This window comes from Cynocephalus volans, chromosome 13 (genome assembly GCF_027409185.1).
Source record: "Cynocephalus volans isolate mCynVol1 chromosome 13, mCynVol1.pri, whole genome shotgun sequence".
NCBI lineage: Eukaryota > Metazoa > Chordata > Mammalia > Dermoptera > Cynocephalidae > Cynocephalus > Cynocephalus volans.
The window spans coordinates 29,328,172-29,347,925 of NC_084472.1; the positions used below are offsets into that span (position 1 = coordinate 29,328,172).

The 19,754-nt window shown below is 38.0% G+C and overlaps 1 protein-coding gene across 1 annotated transcript in view; it reads right to left on the reverse strand.

Moving 5' to 3' along the window:
• Nucleotides 1–19,754, reverse strand: part of CCDC178 (coiled-coil domain containing 178) — a 452,087-nt gene that overhangs the window by 291,847 nt on the left and 140,486 nt on the right. The window contains exons 13-15 of the mRNA XM_063077500.1: nt 5,889–5,951; nt 4,616–4,777; nt 2,952–3,065 (exon numbers count right to left, since the gene is read on the reverse strand). Of these exons, the coding sequence (XP_062933570.1) occupies nt 2,952–3,065; nt 4,616–4,777; nt 5,889–5,951 (339 nt within the window). The remainder of the gene's footprint in view (nt 1–2,951; nt 3,066–4,615; nt 4,778–5,888; nt 5,952–19,754) is intronic.

Consider the following 19,754-nt stretch of genomic DNA (forward strand, 5'->3'; position numbering starts at 1 on the left):
GATTTAGAAAAAGCCTTGAAGCCCATTGATACATAGCCATTTGTTTATGCTGCCTACATACCAATTTGAAGATTAACTTCAGATGTCAGATATGCACAAATGTTTCAGTCTATAGATTAGTTCCATCTGTAGAAACACAGTACTTTCTAGCACACTACAAACCCCAAACTCTACTTTGTAGAAAAGGTAATGGAGCCCTGGTAACAGGGGTAGATAGTGATCATTGAGTGTTACAATGCACCAGTTACTGTACTAAGCATTTTACTTGAATTATGCTTTTTATGACTCATAATAACTGTAATTGATGTTGTATCCATTTTACAATAGAAAATCTGACATCCAGAGAGGTTAAATAACTAACCCAAGATGACACAGCTAGTAAGTGTTGAAGACAGATGAGACACTAGATTTTCCTGACTCCAAAGCCTTTGCTGTTTTCTTTATACCACAACTGACTCATGACCTTTGGTCACTGTTGCTGAGACAATTAATATCAGATTTCAGTATACACAGTAGGTAAAGACATATGTGAGTATTGAGATTGAAGAGGATTCTTGCTACTCAGAAAATTAATTAACCTCTCTAAACCTCAGCTTTTAATTTGTATAATGGGATAGTAAATATTTCACAGGGTTGCTGTGAGAATTCAATGAAATAATCTCAGCCATGTGTTTGGCATGTGTCAGAACATCCAAATCAATATTAATTAATGATGTTGATAATAATGCAGATGATAAGTGGTGGCCAACCTACCAGACTTCTACTGATTGCATTAGTTAAAGACAACATCCATGCTGGTAAAATGATTTTCTTTTCTGCCCTGAATTAATCCAGCCATTTTTCACTGCTGGAATAATCACATCTTCCACTTATGTCTCATAATTTCCAAATTCTAATGTGTGTTCCTTCTTTGAAGTGCTATTACCAAGGGACTTCTCATAAGTATACTTGAATCAATTTGAGCCTTGGCTTACTTTTCAGAGAAACTCACCAAGCCTTGGGTACCAGACAGAGACAGACCTGTTTCTCATCATGAATTCTGCATCAAATACAGGCCATTGTGACACTGAAATTCAGCCACTTTATTTTTTTCAAAAGGGGTGAAGTCTACTCACTATTTTCAGTCCCATAAACTCTGAGTCCCCTTCCTCAGAGAAGCTACTCTTTTCTTTACCTGGAAATATAGTGAATATAGTAATATAGTTAAGCTTGGGTTCTATCTCTATGTCCACTGGAAAAAGTGAGTTTTGCCTTTATTTGACTGGTATTTTAAGGCATTCTTGCTACACAGCTGGGAAAAAGGGAAAGAGATAGATGGACATGAACTAAACAGGAAGGATGACTTTTCAGGGAATTGATGAGAAGCATTTTGTGCCTACAGAGTGTGAGAACATTGAAGGGAAAGGAAAAGAGGTATGTATGAGAAGTGCTTCTTGGGGGTGATGGGGATACCATTATAGTTTAGGTTACAATGTTTTTATGAAACAGAAATAAAAGGACATTTAAAAAAATTTTTTTAGCCCTTAAACTGTACTTCTTATTGAGATATCTCTTATGTGAGCTGTGGCTTCAATAGAGCCTCATATAATTTACAAATCTTATGCTCTATACAATCTTCATCAAAATGAAAGATGGTGGAGCTGTTTTTCCTAGCAAAGTAAAGTATCTTTTTACCACATAGAGGAAATTCTTTATTTTAACTGACAAACTAAATAAAGGCTTTGCATACAAGACCAGTAGTAAAATAAATAGAAAAAATTGACTTTGGGTAAGTAAAGATGCTTTCTGAGAACAATGTCATACTAGTAGCTGGTTTAAAATTTAAATAATTACATAACTTTTTGATTAAATTTTTCTTTTTTGAATATTAACCTCTATAGTCAAATTATATAATATTAATAGTAAAATAATTATGTTACATTAATGACTCAAAATACTGTATCTGAAAAGAAAATGCTGGCTAGTTCAGAAGCACATTTGTGTTAAATATGACATTTTGTAGTTTCAAAATGTCAGATTGATGATTTGAAGTTAAAATGGAAGACTTATATCAATAGAAGATGAATCCATTAAACAAAAGTGCAATCATACTAGTTTTTATTAAGTTCGATTTCAATTTCTTTCTTTCCTTCTTCCTTTCCTTCTTACTTCCTTATTCCTTTCTTCCCGTGTTAGTTTGTTCAGGCTACTATAACAAAATTCCTTATGGTGGGTAATTTATAAACAACAGGAATTTATTTTTACCATTCTAGAGGGTAGGAAGTCCAAGAACAAGGTACCAACAGATTTGATACCTGGTGAGGGCTCGTTCTCTACTTCAAAGTGGTGCCTTCTTTCTCCATCCTCTTATGGCAGAAGAGGTGAGAAAGCTTCCTTGGGTCTCTTTTATAAGGGGACTAATCCCATCTGTGAAGGTGGAGGCCTTATGACCTAATTACCTCCTAAAGCCTCCACCTCTTAATACTATTGCATTGGGGATTATGTTTTAACATGTGAATTCTGGAGAGATGCAAACATCAAGATTATAGCAATTCCCTGCTTCCTTTCTTGCCTTCATCCATTCTTCCTTCTTTTCTTCCCCTTTTCATTTCCTTTTTCTTTTCTTCATCTTCATTTCCTTCTTAAAACTCCAAGCAATAGGAGCCAGCATGGCAATTACTGAAAGCAGTAAACTTCTGCATGAATCCAATAACAATTTTGCTTTGCATTATATCCTGATTAGGGCTGTGGCCTTGATAGACTAGACCAGTGGGAAAGACACTGTGAGAGAAAGCACACAAGCACGCAGAATCTGTGTACCTATGTATGTGTGTTCAGGGGCACGCAAAGTCAATTTAGCACCACCAATTAGAAATGAGAGGCATCCACCCCAAATTAAACTTTCTTGAATAGTTTTCATTGACATCAAGAAATTATAAATTCAAACTTATTGTTTGAAGTTAATTTCTCACCTCAGTTTCTGTTAGTGCTTCACGGGTTTTCTTCCCCTTTCTTCGCAAGTTTTTCTTTGTTTTGTCCACCTCTTTTCTAACATGTTTTTGCCTCTCCAGTATATCATGAAGGGTCTAGAAGGCATTCAGATATTAAGATATGCAGCATTTACCACCCAATTATCTTGGTTTAGACCAAATAGTACCTTTGTGACTATTTTAATAATAACAATATGTATTTTGGTAAATAAAGGGAAAGAATCACCATACGTGAATTACATAAACATACTATGATATCCCAAACCCCAATATCCTGTTTGTGTCACCTGAGAAAACTAAAATCTAATTAATTTTAGTTAAGTAACAAAAACTAGTAATCTTACGTAGAAATTATAAATTTTCAGTACAATATTTAAAATATTCAACCAAAATTAAAACTCCAAATACAAATTATCGGTAACAATTACGAAAAAGTGTGGATAAACTTATTTTTTCCTAAAGTTTGTACTATATTGATAGTTCTTATAATTTATAAATTGTTAAAATATAATAAAATAAAAAATGATTGTTAAAGTTCAAGAAGATATAAAACCATGGCTGTTATAAAATAAGGGAGAACAAAAGTCATTAATCTTTTCTGGAATTCATTATCATATTCAGACAATTACACTAAGGCTTTTGATGCAATTAATAAATTTCATCATTAATGCAAGGGGGAGTCATTATTAATATCATTTATCTCACTAGGTGTTAGTACCGATTTCATATTTGTTACAAGAATATTAGGACAGAATTTGGAAGCCATAAATAGACTAGTGCTCAGAATTTGTTATTTCCATGTTTTATAACCTTGTACAAGTTGCTCAACCTGTTTAGGCCCAAGTTTTTTCAAGTCTATGATACAAATAAACTCCTTCTTGCCTATTTCACAGGGAGGCTTTGAAGATTAGCATAAGCCTTTATAATAGGAACACCTTGAAATCATAATTTCTTAAAATAAAGGCATTTTGAAAATTATTAAAGGCTAAGAATACAGAGTGACATTATAATTCCCAAAACGACCCAAATGAATATATGTATGTTCTCCCTGCAGGGAAGGGCAAGAATGTATAATTCTCACCACACCCTCTAGTTCTCCAAAAGACTAATGACAGGATGGGTACATATTTTTCTACTAAATTTTTCTTTGGGAAGGGCTAGTAGTATCAGTTACTGCCATAAACTTGTAGTTTTAAAAATATTTCATCGATGTTTGCTTTATTTTTCACCCTAGCTGTCTTAACTCCTACATGCATCAAAAATTTACTGTGAATATGTCAAGACGCCTTATATTTTATATTCTGGTACACATAACTTTCTCATTTCATTAAGAAGCAGTGAAGACTTTGAATTAATTTTACCATAGTGGGCAATTACACCAGAAAAGTCACTACTCACCCATTTGAAAACTGCTTTTCCTAAGTACACTCTAAGACAGAGTACATATTTTAAGTAATAGCATTAACGGTCTTTCTATATAGTTCCCCTGTAGATCAGTTGTGTAGTCCTGAAACTGTTACTTAGTTTGTCCATGCTTTTCCTATGTGAAATCATAATTTTCCAAACAACAGTATAAAATCACGTACATAATTTACCAACCTAAATATCCCTGCAGATTAGTGTCTGGATGAATTATAAATGCTTACGTCAGAATGTTCTTTGTAGATGGTTCTGATTCTCACAGCATCTCCTTCTAGTTGAAGCAGAGGTTCCTCTATTTCTGCCAGAGCTAGGGCATATATTGCTTTCTTTTTCACAAGTTCCTGCCTCTCAATTATCTGGGCTTCTTGAATGGAATACCGTCTTTTCTGCAGCAAAGATTTTAAATAATTCACTCAGTTATTACTTAGTTAAGCATTTATCAAGCCCCTATCCAATGCCAGGTAAAAACCTTTGTTGTTATTTGAAAACCAAATAATACATGCCACCATAAAAAGCAATGGGTATAAGTATAGTATATGTAAAGAGTACACAGTTATAATTAGCATAAATGAGAGAAAAAAATTAGTAGATAATAAAAATCAAACATTGTTAAGTATTGGAGGACTATAAGTTAGAGAAGACATTAATAACATATATTGGAATATACAATATGCAGTTCCTGTAATCTGAGACCAAATAAATGAACAGGAATTTAATAAAAAAATATTAAGCAAAAGAGGCTGGGAAGACTATGGGATTATTGAGCTTACATTTAAAAAAACAAATTAGGAAACTTGGCATTTTTAAACATATAGAAGCAGAGAACATGGCTTCTCTGTTTGAAAATGCCAAATTTCCTTGCTTCGAAGAGGACCAGAGGTGCAGATAATCTTAAATAACACTATTTTGGACTGTTAGCCTCTTGATTTTATTTTTTTTATAATTACAATAATAATTTCAAATATGTATGTACTCTGAAGGGAAGGCATTCTAGAAATATGCCATGGTTCAAAAAACCTAACGTGGGATCCAAAGGATATGTAGGTGGTAGACAAAGATATAAAAATTAAAGATCATTTGCTAGTTATCATGCTTTAGTTTCAAAATCTTTATATAGAAATATCATAGCATATGCTTCTTTCAGGGTTAAATAAAGAAATTCAACTGAAAGGCACTAAAAGTAAAGAAAACATAACATCATCACAAAGCAAACTAAAGAGTTAGACACTTAGGAATACGATCCCACTGCCCTCTTACTAGACTGGCAGAAATTCCCATTAAGCCACAAAATGAGATATGTGTATGGGAGGTCAGTTTCTTTATGCATGATCAGACACTGCCAGTTGTACGCAGAGGGCAACTGTCATCAGCTAAGGAGAGAAAACTGCTGGCTTGCAAACCGAGTAGTGACAAGATGCCTCATTACAGGCAAATTTAAAATGCTAAGTAAAATGCAAATTAAAGGAGGATAAAATATTGAAACTAAATTAGTATTACCTGAATCATCATTCCAGTAGCCACTTCATCTCGAATAAGTCTTTTCAAGAATTCTTCTCTACCCTATATGGAAAGGCATGAAGCCGAAGAGGTAAACAACTATCAGATTATGCAGGACCTTTAAGACACATTAAGAAAATTAGTGAAGGATGTTAAACAAAGAGTATGTTTTAGAAAGATCACTCTGGCTGCAGTGTGGATGATTAGTCTGTGTTTTCTTAAAATTCATTTATTCATTCATTCTTCAATTTTTTAAAATTGTAAACTAGTGAGAGCAACCATTGTTTAAATGAATTCAATCATTTAATTAATACTGTACAAAAAGAACTTGTGAATGTAAGGCTAAATCATAGGCAGTATATGAGAAATTCTAATAAAATAGAGAAGGATTCTAAAGCTGCAAGAGTTAAACAGCTGCATTTCTTTGAAGAGAAGGAAAAGAGTACATGTTGAAATCTGTGTATCTATACAAAACCAACTCAACCTGCTACCAATGGGCAAATCTGCATTGTCCATAGGAAAAACATCTGGAGCTTCTGTCTAGCACCTCAGAGAACTTTGCCAAGCTGTTTTCTGCCACAGCCCTGAAACCTTTGTGAGCCAAACAGCAAGGTCAAATGATCAGTCACCAGGAGAGAAGGTACTTATCACTGGCTAGCTGCCAATTTTACACTTACACCAGACACCAGGCCTCAGGGAGTGTTTCCAGACATATGCTCAAGGCCTTCCTGTGATACTATCCTCTTTACTGAGAGAGGATTGGTCCGCCAATGCACTGGCAAAATGCCCAGAAGCTGGACAGTTCCTAGGAGGACTACTGAGTTACTAAGACCTTCAAAACACTCTAGAATGCACCAAAGACTCCTAGAAGGTGAGCTCTGATGGTTAAAGGTCTTAGGCCACAGGATGCAACATCTGAGTGAGGGGACCTATTTATCTCCCCATCCTTTTGTCATGGGCACTGTTCCCTCTAAAGCTGACTCTGGAGTGGAGTTTAGTGTGCAGGATGCTAAGCAAGGAGTATACTTGGAATCAGCTCCTGTGCATGGGAGAGAAATGAAGCAGGATCAGGCAGAGTAATAGGCAAAGCTGCAATACAGTCCCAGTGACAACCTCAGTCAACTGTATGGGGAGCAATAGAGTAAGAATGAACCTTCAGATTTGTCCTGAGTTGAACTAAGGCAGCAAAGCTGTTCTCCTGTATTTATTAGTCATTGGATGTGAGCTGCCCAGGTATAGAACTGAATTATGTCCCCCCCCAAACCTCACTGGAGCTTGAATTGTGTCCCCCAAGTTTATGTATTAGAATCTTAGCCCCCGCTGTGACTGTTAAGAGGGGGGGAAATCCTATTATGGTAACTGAAAGGCGGGGCTTTAAAGAGGTGATTGGATTGTAGGAGCACGCAGTAGTGAATGGATTAAAAATGGTGGTCATGGGCGTGGTTCTGAGGGCTTTAAGAGAAGAGGAGAGTCTGTCTTGCTCTCTCTCTCTGCTTCCACCATCTTGCAATATGAGACCCCTGGGTCACTGTCGCCACCACCAGATACTTCTCAGCCTCAGAAATTATAAGCAATAAATGTCGCTTTTCTTTATAAGTCACCCAGTTTCAGGTATTTTGTTATAAGCAACATAAACAGACTAATACACTGGGGAAAGGCAATGACCTTAAGCAAAGTGACAACTGAAGGGGAATCTGGGCAGTTACATCCACCAAACAATATAATGCCATGGTTCTCCTCAGTGATAAAACTACCATTTATACTACTACTAATGATGACTAAAATATATTACATGCCTACTATGCAGAATTATCTTGTTTTAACTTCACAATGAAATCTACGAAATAGCTATGACTGTCCCCTTTTGCGTATGGGAAAACTGAGACAGACAGATTATGTAAATTCCCCGCACCCCCACCCCACACAGACAAAGCTGGCACTTGATGGAACCACAAAGCTAATTCTCATAATGTTTGAGAGTTCAGGAACTTTATCTCATTGATTTAGTAGCTCAGTGACACCTAGCACTTTGGATCCTTCAAAGTGATAGGAATATTTAGTGTAGAGCCCTCTGACTCTTTCATGCCCCTCCCCTTACAGGGCATTCCTTACTATGAGGCTTTTTAGGCAACTAGGATACCTCTTTGAATTCTGCCACTCAGCCGCCTGTACTAGAGACTGAGGACTGGAACCAAGACTTTGTGTGAAAGAGGTGCCAATCTGCTAGTGATGCCATAGTTGGCTCTGAAACAGACTCTGCTGGAAGAGTTATGAGCTCTGGGGAGATGCTGCTTTTTAATTATGCAATAGGAATTATGTAGCTGCTGAGAAGAGAACCAGGATTAAATGTGTACAAACTACCAGGAGGTAGAATTAACACAGAACTAGAGTGTGGTCTTCTTGGTAAAATACCCACTGCACTATATAACAGTACATTTAAAATACTCAAGAAGAGAAGATGGAGAATGACAAAGAGCTACAATAGTTGTAAAAATATTTCCTGATTTGATAATACAGGTACCAGTCTTGAGAATTTGCTATATCCCATGCACTTTACCGAATGTTTTATACATGTAGGCAGCTCTCTCCTTTGTAGAACTCCATGTTAACTAACTGAAACTTGTGCATATGGAGACTACAAAATGAAGACAGGCTTAGATAAGCACACATTTCGGTTAACGGGGCTGTGCAAAAAGAGAGATGCCTCTGTGTGTGTGTGTGTGTGTGTGCATGCGTGTGTGCGTGTGTGTGTGTGTGTGTGTGTGTGTGTATGTGTGAGTTAATCACATCCATTTAGTGGAATAGTTACTCATTCACTTTCAAAGATGAGAAAACTGAGATCACTGAGATCATGGAATTTGTCACATGACTAGTCTTTAAACAAGTATTAGCATCCAGGACTGCCAGGTACTATATCTTGGACACACTCTACAGCACTACAGAATGAGCTCCCTCCTCTATTTCACGGCTCCAGTACTATGTCTTACATAATAGTTGCTGAAGGACTAATTTATTGAAAAAATGGATTTATGATTAACAAACAAGCTGCTCTGGGGTTCTAAGTTGGGGAATTAAACAACTGGTGTTTCAGGTTCTTTGAAACTCAAAAATGTGTTTTTTCTTTTAATCTCTGAATAATGAAAAATTCAGACGTGTCCATTAAAATGTCACAATCACACAGATATTCATCCATAAATAGCATCTTGAGGATGGATGGTAAACAAGGCCTATGAGATGTATTTCCTGAATAAGAACCGAAGACTACCTTCTCCAGTGATGTGGTCTGTCGCCCCACTTGTGCCAGACTTTTTAGTTCTTCCAATTGCTAACTCATTGTAAAGGGAATGAAAGCCTAGAAAATTACCATTTCACAACTGTTCCAATAATGGACTCAAATAAGGATCACTAAGTCCACTGGGTAAACATTTGTTGGGAAAAAAAGATAGTTGCATATTTATAAAATATCACTTAGTTGATAACTTATTGTTTACAGTGGGGAAATGGATAAATCTGTTGGCCATAACTGTAACCAATTGATCAACTTAACATCACTAGAGATGAGACAAACGTATACCATGTGCTTTCTGATATATTTCATTAACATAATATTATAACTATGTAATACTCCTTCCCAAAGTGCTTAACCTGAATAGAATCATGAACAAACAGAAAGATAAATCTACATCGAGAGAAATTCTGCAATGTAACTGGTTGAGACTCAAAAATGTCAATATCATAAAAGGCAAATTTTTTAAATGTAAGAGACTCCTTAAGATTAAAGGGTACTCAAAAGTTATCCTAGAGAAATGCAATGAACGGTGCTCAATTCCACACGCTTGTACCAGAAAATTGAATTAGCGAAATTTGCATGTGGACTATATATTTGTGCCTGTTATCTAATTAGTGCCCCTTAGCTCCAAATCCACTTTTAACTCTGATTTGTGATACTGGGGCTGGATCCTGTGACCAATTTTCTTTTGCCAGCAGGAGTGAAGTTAGACTTTATTAATAGGGGGCAGAGGAAAGGCCTACAGGCCACAGAAGGGGCTCCACAGCCTTGTTCCAGCGGACTATTGTAGCTTTTTTTACTACTGCCAGCTGGAGTGTGGGTAACCAGTGGTGCTTGCCTTCCAGTGAGGTTCTCTGCCCAGAAACTCCATGCTGCCTGCATCAAGTTCCTCATGGCCCATCCACTGAGGCACAGCCATCCCCTTTCCAGTTAGGTCCACTCTGCTTTGGGGGAGGGCTGCCTCCTCCATGCTTGTTCCTTCTTTGGGGACTTTCTCTCAGCCCTGGAGGCGGTGGCTGCTGCCCACATTTGCTATCCCTGTATTCTTTAGAGCAGGGGTTTGCAAACTTTTTCTGTAAAGGGCCAGATAGTAAATATTTTAAGCACTGCAGGCCATAAAATCTCTGTCATGCTACTGAATTTTGGTTTTGAAGAAAACGAATAAAAAAGATCAAAAGATCACTTTAAAGAGCTTGAAAGAAGCCTGGGGCAAAGAGAGTGACAGCGCCTGAGATGCCAGAAAGAACCCACACTAAAGCAGTCACCTTTGACACGCAGCCTGGTTCTAGCAACCACAACCCAGAAGGTGGCAGCAGAGAGCTATTCTTCTGAAAAGTAAGGCCGAAAGACTGCTGGAGTCGAGGATGAAAACAGTCAATGCTATGTGTCTGGAAACCCTCATTCAACAAGAAAGGGATATGTAAACACTAAATATAGACAGATATAAGGTCAGAATCAAGGAAATAGCATCATTTTATTTTCCAATGACAGAAGGGCACCAAGAAAAAAGTTGGAGAACTCATGTCATATAAGGTTTGAGATCAGGAAAGGAAGAAGACTTTAAAATAAGCAATTAAAATCTTAAAGCAAAATTTGAGATTTGTGCAAATAACTGTGGGCAGACCAAATTAGTGGTACAGGGTAGATCTGGCATTGGCCGTGCATTGTTAGGACACTTTTTGGTGGCAAAGACCCTAACAGAAAGTCCAGGCGGCAGCCCAATCTGGTTCTACCTAAAAATTATACATGACACTATTTTATCTTTCTTTTTTATGAAGGTATTCGTGAGGTTGTTTTGTAGAAGCAATTTAAAAATTAAAAAATTGAACTAAATTAAAATAATCTGAATCCCCAGATCCACAGATATGGATTGTGACTTTTTGATGTAATTTTTTTTTGGTTTTTGTCATGAGTTTAAAGTTACTTTTGGTAGAGTCACGATAATAAGGTCTTCCTCAACCACTAAAGAAAAAGAAGTCTCATTAATTTTTAAAATTCTATATTGAATAAATTTACAATTTATCTGTTCACTCATATATTTAACCACTTTTCTATTACTGAGAAATTTGTATATTTAAATTTTCCTACTGTGTTATAAGTACATAGTCATAGTTTACATACAAATCTATTGAGTGCTTACTTTGTTCTAAGCACTGCTTAAGCACTGGGTGCAGCAGTGTATACAAAATAGACAATCACTATTTCCCTTATGGAGTGTATTTTCTGGTGGTTGTTATGTAACTGATTAGAAACATCCTTAAACATGCATGTTTTTTGGCTTTGCTCACCTTTGTTATGTTTATTTTCTTAAAATCATATTTTTAGAAATAATGTGTTAGTGAGTTATAGATTATGAATGTACTTAAAGTTCTTTATATATATTGATGAATCACTTTCCAGAAAAATTCTAATTTTCACTGAGTTGAATACTTCAGCACATATGAGTTGCTATATCATTAGCAACTATACCTGGTAATGATATATTGATATAGCAACTATATCTTCGATCTTAGTTTACACATAGGTAAAATTGGGATAACAACACATTCTTTTCTAAAAAGTTATTGTAGAAGGTAAAAGAAGATAATGCATATAAAGTAATTTACCCAAGACATCACTCATATTAAGAGCTCATCAAATAACTACATTACTTTCAATGTGTTGTTTAGAATCCACACATTTATCACATTTATCAGGAAATGGACAAGAGTAAAATGAGTAAGTCAGTTGTTACAGACTGTTTTTTATCCTGAACAGCAAAAGTAGACCCATATGGAGTATTCCTAATTGTTAATCCCTGATACTTTGGAGAATACGTTATCTGTCAGGCTCCAAGTTAAATGTTTTATAAGCAATATTACTTATCACACAGAAGTACCATATAGGTATTGTTATATTCATTTAAGACATAAGAAATCTTGACTAATAAAAGTTAAGTGTATTCTCAATATTCTCAGAACAAATAATTAGCAGAACCAGGATTCAAATTGAGAAACATTTGACTCTAAAGTCCATGTTCCTTCAACTGAACTACATTTTTCTCAGAAAAAGTAAGAGAAATATAGAAAGAAACAAAGTTCAGAGAGTTAGATGGAAATACTAAACATAGGTAAAGAGGTCAAATTACCACCTGTTTTCTGGCAAGCAAAGCTCTGACCCAGCAGAATGGACAAGAAAATTATGTTCTCATATGGTATTTACAGCAAGTTAAATAAAGTTTTATTATGTTCTCACATGTTTTGCACTATCTAGATCCATGAATGTCCAATGCTTTATTTCTATCATATTTGGGGGTTTATTTACTCCCTCAAATATGTGTCAGGAAAAAGAACTTTTCTGACGCTTGACTAAGAAGGTACCCAGCAGCCATCTGAAGGACTTAAATCCTACTGTACTTTCTCACTATTTCTGTTTTACTTGTACCGTACAAATTCCCCAACAACCATTTCCCACCGATGTAGACAGATGTTCCCAATATTACAGTAAATGGCTTCCTTTTCACTCAGTTTTGGTAAAGTATTCTGCCTCAATAAAATAGAGAAGAATATTAGTAAATGAAAATCCAATGTAACAAAAACAAAAGAATACAAGATCAAAATTGTAAATATGGAACATAGACAGAGATAAAGAATGATTATGCTAGAAACGTAGAGCATAAATGACTCAGCAGAGGTTTTTTGACCACATTGACAATACGAGTAACTCTATTATTAGTTTGAAAAATCAAGCAGCAATGGTCAATTTGGCCATTACTTTTACCAACCTTTATTGCCAAGGATGTAATATCAATTCATAATTCTGTAAAGACTACTGTATATGGGATAAGAGTAATATGCTCTGGATTTGACAAGCTATAGGGCATAAATCCTTCAGAATGGAAATTAATGAATTATTAGAAAGTCCATTTTATAAGATGTTGGTGACTGCGGCGGTTGGCGCAGAGTAGCTGAGGTGGAAAAGGCAGCCACTGGGCCTCAGGCAGCCGGGAACCTTGTGGACCTTCCTCTCGCCATCTCATAAGGGAGGACCGCTGCTGCTGGCCGGTCGTGGGGGCTGACCGCCACTTTGCCCTCGGCAGGAGAGGCTGCCTCATTTACAGGCAACAGCTTTGAAGTATGGAACAGGAAAAGAACTGTTTCGTAGCTGCAAAAGTGAGTCTCTAAACAGGGAACACGGCGCCAGGGCTGCTGTGGATGCAGACAGGATCCCGGAGGCCGGGGCCAGGCTGAAGGAGGCCAGTTGACCTATTCATGATTCGAGGTTTCAGGCCAGCATAAAAGAAGATTCCTGGGAGTGCCCAAGCCGCGCCGCGGGACCGAGCAAGCAGCCCGAGGCGGCGGGAACCGAGAACGGGGAAGGCGACAAACCAGAGGCAGAGAGTGAGCGCCTGACCTGGCACAGCTCTGTGAGTGACCCCTGGCCCGGCCCTGTGCGGGGGGGCTGACGCTCACCCAGCTTCCACCTGCAACACCGGGCCACTCACTGCCCCGGGGCTGCCTACAATTTCTCAGGTGGTGGCAGCTCTGGCCCAGCTCGGCTCCTCACTGAGCCTTCCCACTTGCTTGCCCCAGCGCGGGGCTTCCCGGGGCCTGCGGACTGGCCTCCCCTCCCACTCCCTCCGTGGGTCTCTGGCGGGGCTAGTGGCGTGGGGCATCCCCGGCCAGTGTTGGGAGGGCAAGGAAGTATGGGCAGGGCCGACTGTCACTCCACCACACCCTGGACTCCGGCCCCCGGTAAACTTCCTGTTACTGGGAGGCAGATACCATCTCTGCGGCCACCAGTACGGAAAAACGCCTAACCAATATCTGGTTGGGAATAGTATGGTACGAGAGTTCCCAAGTCCACTTAAACCTGCCGGAGAGCTGTCTGCAGGCAGGCACTGGATTCGTCCGGGCCGGGGGGATACAAAGGTGAACCGTGTGCTGCGGGCTCCACCCCCGAGGAGCTCACGCTCTGCTGTGGGAGATAAGACAAGTACACAAATAACCACGATACCAGGAGGAAGGTGATAAGTCCCGAGAAAGATCTACACAGTGCTACAAAGGCACCCAGAGCGACTGGTTGTCTATGCCTAGCAGAAACCTGGTAGACTTCCTGGGCGAGGCGGTGCCAAGCAGGGTCTTGAAGGCCCAGCTGATAGACGAGGGTTGCAGAAGACATGCCCCAGCCCAGCCCAGCCCAGTGCGCACAGAGTGGGAAGACATGCGGCCAGGGAGGCAGAGACTCAACAGAAACCACACACGCTGTGGGGTCACCACTGCATGATCCAACAGCCCGGGCCAGAGCACACGGAACAGGGAGAAGCCCTGCACAGGAAGTGAAAGCTCAACAGAGATCACACACCCTGTGGTACGTGATCCACCAGCCCAGCAGAGTCCAAGCTGACCAGAAAGGTGGCTCCCCGGAGAAGCCCAAGACCTGAGACAACCATACACACAAGGCACTAAATGCCAGCTGAGCAGTCACGGAGGTAGCCATACCAAATTGGCAACCACAGCAACATCTTAGTTAGTCAATAGTCTCAAACTGGTGGACTGTGAAACACCCTGCCACAATGAATAAACATCAAGAAAAAGATACCAGAGATACAAAAAATCAAGAAAGTACACCACCAAAAGTTAATAAATCTCAAACTCTAGATCCTATAGAACAAGAAGACCTTGAAATGACTGACAAGGAATTTCGAGTGATAATTCTAAGGAAACTGAATGAGATACAAGAAAACTCGGCTAGACATCATGAAGAAATGAGGAAAAGTATACAGGACCTGAAAGAGAAAATGTACAAGGAAATCGATGTCCTGAAAAAAAATGTAGCAGAACTTGCTAAACTGAAGAAGTTATTCAGCGAAATACAAAACACAGCGGAGAGTTTAACCAGCAGGCTTGTCGAAGTTGAAGAGAGAACCTCTGAACTTGAAGATGGGCTGTTTGAAATAACACAAGCAAACAAAAAGAAAGAAAAAAGAATCAAAGACATTGAAGAAAATCTGAGAGAGATATCAGACAACCTCAAGCGCTCAAATATCCGAGTCATGGGTATTCCAGAAGGGGAGGAAAATGGAGATTCCATTGAAAACATATTCAACAAAATAGTGGCAGAAAACTTCCCAGGTATAGGAAAAATCACAGATCTTCAGATCCAGGAAGCTCAACGATCTCCAAACGTATTCAGCCCAAAAAGGCCTTCTCCAAGACATGTTATAGTCAAATTGGCAAAACTCAGAGACAAAGTGAGAATCTTAAAAGCTGCAAGAGAGAAGCGTCAAATCACCTATAAGGGAGCCCCAATCAGGCTAAAATCAGACTTCTCAACACAAACCCTAAAAGCTAGAAAGGAATTGGATGATATATTCAAAATACTAAAAGACAAAGATTGCCAGCCAAGAATACTTTACCCTGCAAGGCTATCCTTCCAAAATGAAGGGCAAATAGTATATTTCTCAGACAAACAAAAACTGCGGGAGTTCACTACCACACGAACACCCTTACAAAAAACTCTCAAGGGAGTACTGGGTTTGGTTCCTGAAAAATAACTACCACTGCCATAAAAACCCAAGAAAAATCAATACCCACTAGTATAATAAAAATGGCATCCATGAAGAGAAAACAAGCAAACAAAAACGCTATCTACAACCTAAGGAACCAAAAAACACAGAAACCAAACAGTAAATCAGAAAGCAAGGAACAAAAGACACCTAAGACAACCAAACAACCAATAAAATGCTAGGAATAAATCAACACCTTTCAATAACAACTCTTAATGTAAAAGGCTTAAAATCCCCAATCAAAAGACACAGACTGGCTGACTGGATCAAAAAGGAGGACGCAACTATATGCTGCCTACAACAGACCCACCTCACCCATAAAGATTCACACAGACTAAGAGTGAAAGGATGGAAAAATATTTTCCATGCATACAGAAAAGAAAAACGAGCTGGAGTAGCTATTCTTATATCTGACAAAATAGACTTTAAACTAAAAACCATAAAAAGAGACAATGAGGGACACTACTTAATGATAAAAGGACTGACCCAACAAGAAGACATAACAATCATAAATATGTATGACCCAATGTTGGAGCAGCCAGATTTATAAAACAAACTCTATTAGACCTAAGGAAGGAAATAGACACTAATACCATAATAGCAGGGGACCTGAACATACCACTGTCAATATTGGACAGATCATCTAGGCAAAGAATCAGTAGAGAAACACAAGAACTAAACAAGACTCTAGACCAATTGGAATTGGCAGATATCTACAGAACATTCCACCCAGCAACCTCAGAATATTCATTCTTCTCAGCAGCACATGGATCATTCTCCAGGATAGATCACATATTAGGTCACAAATCAAGTCTCAATAAATTCAAAAAAATTGGAATTATCCCATGTATCTTCTCAAACCACAATGGATTAAAACTAGAAATTAATAACAAACGAAACTCTGGAAACGATACAAACACATGGAAATTAAACAGCATTCTACTTAATGACATATGGGTCCAAGAAGAAATCAAGCAGGAAATCAAAAAATTTATTGAAACTAATGAAAATAATGATACATCATACCAAAACCTGTGGGATACTGCAAAAGCAGTATTGAGGGGAATATTTATAGCATTAAATGCTCACTTCAGAAGAATGGAAAGATGGCAAGTGAACAACCTAACACTTCACCTTAAAGAACTAGAAAAACAAGAACAATCCAAACCTAAAGTTAGCAGACGGAAAGAAATCATTAAGATCAGAGCAGTACTGAATGAAATTGAAAACCAAAAAACAATTCAAAAGATCAACGAATCAAAAAGTTGGTTTTTTGAAAAGATAAATAAAATTGACAAACCATTAGCATGGCTAACAAAAAAAAGAAGAGAGAAGACTCAAATAACGAAAATTAGAAATGAAAAAGGCAATATTACAACTGATTCATCTGAAATACAAGGAATCATTCGAGACTACTATAAACAACTATACGCCAACAAATTTGAAAATCTGGAGGAAATGGATAAATTTCTGGACACCCACAAGCTCCCAAAACTGAACCATGAAGAAGTAGAAAATTTGAACAGACCAATAACAATAAAGGAGATTGAAGCTGTTATCAGAAGGCTCCCAACAAAGAAAAGCCCATGACCAGATGGATTCACAGCAGAATTTTACCAAACATTCAAAGAGGAATTGACACAAACTATTCCAAAAGATTGAAACGGACGCAAATCTCCCAAACTCATTCTATGAAGCAAATATCATCCTGATACCAAAACCAGGTAAAGATATAACCAAAAAAGAAAACTACAGGCCGATATCCTTGATGAATATAGATGCAAAAATCCTCACTAAAATACTAGCAAACAGAATACAGCAACACATATGTAAAATTATTCACCACGATCAAGTAGGATTCATCCCAGGGATACAAGCTTGGTTCAACAAACGCAAATCAATAAATGTGATACACCATATTAATAAACTCAAACACAAGGACCATATGATCATCTCTATAGATGCTGAAAAAGCATTTGATAAAGGTCAGCACTCATTCATGACAAAGACCCTCTATAAGTTAGGTATACGGGAAAATATCTCAACATAATTAAAGCCATATATGCCAAACCTACTGCCAATATCATCCTGAATGGGGAAAAGCTGAAAGCTTTTCCTTTAAGAACAGGAACCAGACAAGGATGCCCACTCTCACCACTCCTATTCAACATAGTGTTGGAAGTACTAGCCAGAGCAATCAGAGAAGAGAAGGAAATAAAGGGCATTCAGATTGGAAAAGATGAAGTCAAACTGTCCCTGTTTGCAGATGACATGATCCTATATATCAAACAGCCTAAAACCTCTACAAAAAAACTCTTGGAATTGATAAATGATTTCAGCACAGTAGCAGGATACAAAATCAACACACAAAAATCAGTAGCATTTCTTTTCTCCAATAGTGAACATGCAGAAAGAGAAATGAAGAAAGCCTGCCCATTTACAATAGCCACCAAAAAAATAAAATTCTTAGGAATTGAGTTAACCAAGGAGGTGAAAAATCTCTATAATGAGAACTACAAACCACTGCTGAGAGAAATTAGAGAGGATACAAGAAGATGGAAAGATATCCCATGCTCTTGGATTGGAAGAATCAACATAGTGAAAATGTCCATACTACCCAAAGTGATATACAAATTCAATGCAATTCCCATCAAAATTCCAAAGACATTTTTCTCAGAAATGGAAAGAACTATCCAGACATTTATATGGAATAATAAAAGACCACGCATAGCCAAAGCAATGCTCAGCAAAAAAAATAAAGCTGGAGGCATAACACTACCCGACTTTAAGCTATACTACAAAGCTATAATAACCAAAACAGGATGGTACTGGCATAAAAACAGACACACTGACCAATGGAATAGAATAGAGAATCCAGAAATCAACCCACACACTTACTTCCATCTGATCTTTGACAAAGGCACCAAGCCTATTCACTGGAGAAGGGACTGCCTCTTCAGCAAATGGTGCTGGGATAACTGGATATCCATATGCAGGAGAATGAAACTAGATCCATACCTCTCACTGTATACTAAAATCAACTCAAAATGGATTAAGGATTTAAATATACACCCTGAAACAATAAAACTTCTTAAAGAAAACATAGGAGAAACACTTCAGGAAATAGGACTGGGCACAGACTTCATGAATACGACCCCAAAAGCACGGGCAACCTAAGGAAAAATAAACAAATGGGATTATATCAAACTAAAAAGCTTCGGCACAGCAAAAGAAACAATTAACAGAGTTAAAAGACAACCAACAGAGTGGGAGAAAATATTTGCAAAATATACATCTGACAAAGGATTAATATCCAGAATATAAGGAACTCAAACAACTTTACAAGAAAAAAACAAGCAACCCAATTAAAAAATGGGCAAAAGAGCTAAGTAGGCATTTCTCTAAGGAAGATATACAAATGGCCAACAGACATATGAAAAAACGCTCAACATCACTCAGCATCTGGGAAATGCAAATCAAAACCACACTGAGATACCATCTCACCCCAGTTAGGAAGGCTAAAATCCAAAAGACTCTGAATGATAAATGCTGGCGAGGTTGCGGAGAAAAAGGAACTCTCATACATTGTTGGTGGGACTGCAAAATGGTGCAGCCTCTATGGAAAATTGTATGGAGGTTCCTCAAACAATTGCAGATAGATCTACCATATGACCCAGCTATCCCACTGTTGGGAATATACCCAGAGGAATGGAAATAATCAAGTCGAAGGTATACCTTTTCCCCAATGTTCATCGCAGCACTCTTTACAATAGCCAAGAGTTGGAACCAGCCCAAATGTCCATCATCAGATGAGTGGATACGGAAAATGTGGTACATCTACACAATGGAATACTACTCAGCTATAAAAACGAATGAAATACGGCCATTTGCAACAACATGGATGGACCTTGAGAGAATCATATTAAGTGAAACAAGTCAGGCACAGAAAGAGAAATACCACATGTTCTCACTTATTGGTGGGAGCTAAAAATTAATATATAATTCACACACACACACACACACACACACA